This window comes from Agelaius tricolor, unplaced genomic scaffold (genome assembly GCF_023055355.1).
Source record: "Agelaius tricolor isolate 1412-34295 unplaced genomic scaffold, bAgeTri1.0.p SCAF_5, whole genome shotgun sequence".
In the NCBI taxonomy this organism is placed as follows: domain Eukaryota; kingdom Metazoa; phylum Chordata; class Aves; order Passeriformes; family Icteridae; genus Agelaius; species Agelaius tricolor.
Genome location: NW_027269265.1, coordinates 23,448,012 through 23,454,215, shown reverse-complemented (window position 1 = coordinate 23,454,215; position 6,204 = coordinate 23,448,012). Strand labels below are relative to the sequence as shown.

Below are 6,204 nucleotides of genomic sequence, written 5' to 3'. Positions count from 1 at the left end.
AAAAGCCAGAAATTTCTAGGATAACTCTTTAGAACAGACATCATCAAATAGGTCTTCAGGAATGTAAAGGGGTAGCTTAAACAACGTGTTTATTTTAAAAGGAATCATGTAAATTTGGTGTTGGTGTTGTAAAATATACAAACTTGGAGAAATAAATATACAAAAAGAAGCAGGAAATCTGCATGGCCACACTCGTAATGGGGGGAACCATTATCAAACTGCCCCTATTTCGGAGCTCCCCATTATGTCCTGATGTTTCCACTTCTTTACTCCTGTAGATGCATTGCCTGTGGATCACCCCATGCATTTGTCTGATGCTGGAGCTGTGATTCTTCTCTCAAGAGTCACTTGCTGCACTCTAGTACCAACTGACATCTTACAGCACACCCAAAATTAACTTGGCCTTTTCCCAGTCTTCTTCTCCCTGAGGGTTTTGTGTGAGTATCTTGTGGCTCATCACTGCCCTCCCGGTGCCCTCATGCCATGCCTCTGTCAGGACTCCCTCCTCTTCACAGCCTTTTCCTCTCCACTGCCACCACTGTCAGGATTAGAGAGCCCTTAACACAAAACACTTCTCCATCAGGTAGAAAAGTGGTCTCTAAGTCTTGGCCACAGGGTAAAGAAACTTCCTTGAGTTTACAGCCCTTACAGCAATGGGGTTGTAGATGTCAAGGCCCAGTTCTTCCCCAGCTTGTGTTAAACCCACAGGGACTAATGGATCTCAAATCACATTCTCCTCTTTCACCATTTCATCTCCTCTTTCACACATTCTACTCTTTCACCAGGGGCAGAGTACAGAACAGAGATGCTTGGGGCAGCTTTGCAAGCAGGAGCACGGTGTGAGGGAACGTGGATGGGTGTTTAACATGGAGCTGTCCTCCCAGGTGATGAGCTGATGGAGGCTCTTTGGAGTGCCAAGCAGAGCTGGCTGTGCACCCTGCTCTGTTCCAGCATGCCAGAGAACACTGCTGGAGAGTACACACTGCTTGGCCACAGCACACAGCTGCACGGGGGGGTCTGGTCTAACAGCACAGGGGAGGTGGAGGAGACTGTTATTCTTGTTGGCTACAACAAACATAGTTTTTACATATCCCAGACAGGAACAGCTATCCCCATGGAGTGCTTGAAGCGCTGGAATTCACCAGCTGTTTTCTTTGGACACTGGTGTGTTGTATCTGGACAGAATCTGAGTCATGCTTTTGGACTCAGTACATCCGCTAGTCTGCTGTGCCAAGGAAACTTTGCCCACTACTAGGACCTCTTCCTGTTTTATAAACAGCAAGGTTGTTTGCCCTGGTTTTTGACCCTCTGGAAGAGAGAATGAAGGCAGCTCAGTCAGGATCATAGGGAGAGCTGGGACAGGGCAACTTCTCAGGCTCCAACCTGATGGCTTCATCTCTGTCCCTCCATTCTGGTGGTCCTCACCAGTTCTGAGCAGCAGAATAAAAGGCGCATAATGCAGCATATGCAATGCAGCATAAAATCCCAGCACATGAGGCAAGTGATAGGCCTCACCTAAGGAGCTGTCTTACAGAGAGTGCATGGCTCTCAGAGAGAGAATACCCCAAAAAACAGGTACTGTACAGAGTGCCCATGAGGTGCACATGGTGGCTGCACACACAACCCAGGGCTGCTTTCACAGAGACTCAGCTGTGGAGCAGTTCCTGGGAGCAGCCAGCAGCTTTGAACCCTTCTGGGATGTCACTGTCCAGTTTGGAAATGATTTTGTAAATGGGTTTCTTCCAGGAGGGGTCAGCATCCTTGCCTGCCCTGACGGCACTGAAGAACTCCTGCAGTGTCAGGCTGGCCACCTCCAGGAAGCGCCCTGGCACCTGCAGCAAGACAGGCATCAGCCAGTGACACCACCATGTCATGGTGCCTCCTGACCCCTACAAACACCACCACCCCCTTTCCCCCATCCCCCTCCTCACCTCGAAGTCATTCCCCTTGTTGTAGTGCATGTTGAGGGCACGGAAGAGCTCTGAGTCCCGGGAGACCTGGAGAGTGCAAGCATCCACAACACCCTCCAGCAGGGCCTGCCGGGCAAACTTCTCCACCTGGATGTAGTAAAACTCACGGAAGTTGCTGAACCACTTGATGAGCTGGGAGGTGATGCAGCGGCTGAACTGGTGGGGGGACAGCCAGAGGATGGTGTTAGGCCAGCTTGGATCCTCCCTCCCCACGAGCCCCTGCACACCCAACCAGGCACTGCTGGACTGGCCCAAACCCAGCCCTGCCCCAAGTTGGGGAAATGACATCAGCGTGTCCCAGGTGTTCTCCACACTGAGATTCGGATCCCAGCTGCCCTGCAGTGAGAAGGCACATTCATGGGGTGCTTTAATCTGAATAACTCGATTGCACAGAGTGAAGAGCTGACAGCCCATGTCTGCCACCACCCTGTGCACCTGCTCCTGGGCAGCCCATGCTGAAATAAATGGGTGCTGTCCCCCATCTCCTGCCAGCAGGGCAGGGGGACACAAGAGCAGCCCTTTCCTCATGGTTCCCAGGGAGGCAGGCTAGGTGCCACACCACATGGGAGCCCTGCCCAGCAGCAGTTCTGGCTGCTGCTCTTTTACCTGCACGTCAAGGAAGTAGGTCTTCAGCAGAGTGGAGCTGGGGTAGCGGGTGAAGAAAAACATCAGCTTGGCCTTCTTCAGGTGCCCGGGGGTCAGCGCCTCCTGTATCTGCCCTGGGGTCAAGGAAAGCCTGCACGTAGCCAATCCCGAGCTCGGCATGTCCCTGAGCACCACCCCTGACACACCATGCCCAATGCCCTCAATAGTGCCTCATGGCCTGTAAGGGGGGCAGAGGGGGTTCATCCTTGGCTGGACAGCCTCTGGTTTTTTCCTTGAGAATCCCTGAGGAAGCTAATGCTCCCCACAGCACTTCACAGTCTTGTGAGAGCCAGAATTTATATGAGACTCCTGCTCATGGTTTAAGATGACAGGACCCCCAGTACAGCCCAAGAGGAGGCTTGGTAGCTCCTGGCTTGTACCCACAGCTATGCTACAGCATCTGGCCAACCCTGAGGAGTGGCAGTGCCCCTCCATGGCTTAGGGCTCCTTTCCTGCCCACACCTGTTTAGCCCCTGTAGAGCAGCAGGGACCTTGGCCCTGTGGAGACCAGCAGGGGCAGTGCCAAGCTGTGGCTCCAGAGGACAAGGGGACCACATTCCCCAGGGACCTCTAGCTTCCCCCAAAGGATATGTGGGTCGAGGCAAAGGGTGTTCCATCATTTGCAGCTGGCAGCTCACCATGGCCATCCCTGCCAGCTGGCAGCAGTGCCAGGCTCTCCATGCTGGCAGGGCTCAGGGGCAGGGGATGGTGCTGCTGCTGTCTCGCAATCGATGACCTCAGTTTAACAGATCCCCAGGACAGCTTGAGGGGCTCTGGACAACCCCTCTCCAGAGCAGATGGGCTCTCACAAGAGTCGCTGCCCCAGGGGCTGTGCTGGCCATAGCCCAACAGCTGGCTCAGCAGCTGGCTGTGCTGGACAGGTGTGGCTGAGCCCAGGGAATAACCCATGCTGGGTACCCGAGAGGATTTTTTGACCCCCTTTGACCTGAAGGAGGCAGCATAAGAACCCAGGCTCTTCCCCAAAGCTCCTGTCAGGGCCTCAGCCTGGGGTGAGCCCAGGGAGCCTGGTGCATTCATGGCAGATGGCTTAGCAAGTGGCTTTCTGCATTTCCCACCAGCAGAATACTCTCTCCTGGCATCTGGCCCCAGCATCGGAAGGCTGTGGAGCTGCTTCTGGATGTGGCTGTCTGCCTTTGGCCAGAGAGTCTTCAGGACAGAGTCCACTACCTGGCATGTCACCACAGACAGCTCATGCTTCAGTGCCTGTGAGAGTACCCTCACTGACGAGGGCAGGCCACCTGTGTCACCTCTGTCCTCAGCCTCCTCCAGCCCACACGCCTCCAGGACACTCCTCCTGAGAGGCACTCGGCGTGGGTTGCTGGTGGCAGTGGCACTGTCCTTGTTCAGTCTGTCTTCAGGCTTTCCAGGCAGTGGCTGCACTTTCTCTGAATCTTCCTGTGTTTGGGCAGCATCCTCAGAGTCACAGACTTGGTAGAACTTCTCCTGAAGCCACCTCAGCTGCTGCTCTAAGAAGCAGAGCTGCTCTTTCAGCTGCTGGCAGCCCTTGGCATGGGAGCTGCCCCCTGTGGGAGCCACTCTTCCAGCTGCCCCCATGCCCTGCTGGGGCACTCTTGGCTTCCTCTTGCTCTCCTGGGGCATTTCCCCACCCCTTTCCCTCTCATGCCCAAAAGCTGCCTCCAGGCTCATGTCAGATGCCTGCGGGGTTGGTGGGAGGCTCATGCCCTGGATGATGCTCTCCACCCTGGCCCGCTTGGCTCGTAGGTGCTGGTCACAGAGCTGGTCCCGTGGGTGCTGGTTGGAGAGCTCATCCCCACCACCAGCACAGGGCAGGGGAGCTGGGACACGGGTCCTGGGGAAAGCCAGGGCTTGTGCTTCTTCTCCAGGACATGCACCACATTTGTAGTCATGAGGCAGGGCCACTGCCTGAGAGGAAGGGAAAAGAATGGTGGGATCCATGTTCCTGCCAACCATTGTGTGGCTGAGGAGCTGTGGAATCAGGGATGCACTGGGGGAAGGCAGGAGAGAGTTAGTCTGGAAACAGGGCTCCAGTTTCAGCCCCTGGCCATGCCCTGAAGTGGCACGGTCTCTATCCCGCTCAAAGCCAGTCCTGCTGTCCATCGTATCTTCTTCCTGCCTGGACAGACTGGCAGGCTTCCAGATGTTTGATGTTTCAGCCTGCTAGTGCTGTGGAACTGGAGAAAGAGCAAGAAAGAAGACCTCATACAGAGCAGTTTTCCAAGCACAGGGCCAGAGATTTTTTTTTTCTCCCAGATTTCCATGGCATCCCTGCTCCCCTGCAAAAACTATTTCACCAGGGAACGACTCAGACAGAAACCTCCAGGCACTGCAAAACCTGTGAGCAGACTGTCAGATGTCACACGCCAGCAGCAATGCCCTGGGCACCACCCCACCACCCACCTACCAGCCAGGCATTCATCGTGCCCAGAGTACATTTCACCTTGTGAAAAATGCATATTTTATTAATGGCTTTTCACAAATATTAAAATTAATATTATATGTATTGTGTTAGAAAGTAATGCTGTATTAATTCTTTTAAGTAGTGTGTTAAATATAGTTTTAGGTTATGAAAAAATGTTAGAATAGAAATTATGCTATGTAGGATACTTTTTTTTTAAGAAAGGACTCGCAGCACGATAGCAGCCACAAGACACCTGAATCTTTCAGAGAAAAAGAATTTATTGCCCTCTTATCAGAAGAAATTATCTTCTTCCCACCTCAAAGGCACTGTTAGGATTCAGAGGAAGAAATTGACAATGACCAGACAGAATCCTCTATTTGAATGGAATTTATGCATCATGTATGGGGTGTATGAATATGCAACAGGTTATTGTTTTTAAGGGTTAATCCTTTGTTAACGAGGGTCCTTTTTTGGGCTTATGCTGCCCAGAAAAAGGTACCTGGATGTCCATAACTCTTTGTTTCTATTGTCTCATATTGTCCTAATCCAAATTGTCCAAATTATTATTACTCTAATTGTATTACTATTTTTATAACCATTTTATTACTATTAAACTTTTAAAATTTTAAAAACAAGTGATTGGTATTTTTCACAATCGGCTTTGGGCCCGGCAGTGCCTGGCAGCACAAACTTCCCACATCACCAGCTGCATGTGCACCAGAGGCATTTGGGGAGACTGCCCTCTGGGCTTGTGGACTCTGCTGTGAGGGCAGGGAGCAGCAGGCAGAGCCCTTTGCCACGTACACCTGGGCAAAGGGTGGGTTTGGTGCTCCTGGGTGCTGGCAGAGCACAGAGGAGCAGCTGCATCCCTGGTGAAGGTATTGACACAGCCAGCTAGGCCATGAGTGCTGCCAGCTCTGCTGGCCCCAACACCCCCACAGAGCCCCCAGGGCTCGGGGAAGGGTGGCAGCACCTGGGGCTGGGCCAGCACAAAGAGCCTGGTGGAGGAGGGCACAGAGAGGGTAAAAGTGCAGTGTGACCTGCTGTGAGCAAGATGCATCGAGATGTTCAGGCTAATGCAACATGGAGTTCCTAAGGGCTTGGCAAAACACTGAATAAAATAAATGAGGATGGGGATTATCAGGGAAGAGAAAAAATACTGAGCCAGCAGCCTCAGGCTTAAAATTG

General features: G+C 52.6%; 2 protein-coding genes across 2 annotated transcripts; both read right to left on the bottom strand.

The window, feature by feature from the left end:
* On the bottom strand, nucleotides 1-2,735 carry LOC139589927 (prospero homeobox protein 2-like). Its single transcript, XM_071426813.1, has 3 exons — nucleotides 2,577-2,735; nucleotides 1,932-2,126; nucleotides 1-1,832 (listed from the first exon to the last, which is right to left on the bottom strand). Exons 1-3 carry the CDS (start codon nucleotides 2,733-2,735, stop codon nucleotides 1,647-1,649), a joined length of 540 nt encoding a protein of 179 aa, XP_071282914.1. The 3' UTR covers nucleotides 1-1,646.
* A 412-nt stretch (nucleotides 2,736-3,147) lies between these two features.
* Nucleotides 3,148-4,916, bottom strand: LOC139589925 (prospero homeobox protein 1-like). The gene has a single exon (XM_071426811.1). It carries the CDS (start codon nucleotides 4,713-4,715, stop codon nucleotides 3,186-3,188), a length of 1,530 nt encoding a protein of 509 aa, XP_071282912.1. The 5' UTR covers nucleotides 4,716-4,916; the 3' UTR covers nucleotides 3,148-3,185.
* Between the last annotated feature and the right edge of the window lie 1,288 nt (nucleotides 4,917-6,204).

Excerpts from the sequence above, each read along its gene's own strand:
- LOC139589927 (XM_071426813.1), bottom strand. The coding sequence starts at position 2,735 with ATGCCGAGCTCGGGATTGGCTACGTGCAGGCTTTCCTTGACCCCAGGG. Across the intron at positions 2,127-2,576 it reads CCTACTTCCTTGACGTGCAG|TTCAGCCGCTGCATCACCTC; the intron begins GTAAAAGAGCAG and ends TCCCCCCACCAG. Across the intron at positions 1,833-1,931 it reads ACAAGGGGAATGACTTCGAG|GTGCCAGGGCGCTTCCTGGA; the intron begins GTGAGGAGGGGG and ends GTCTTGCTGCAG.
- LOC139589925 (XM_071426811.1), bottom strand. The coding sequence starts at position 4,715 with ATGGACAGCAGGACTGGCTTTGAGCGGGATAGAGACCGTGCCACTTCA.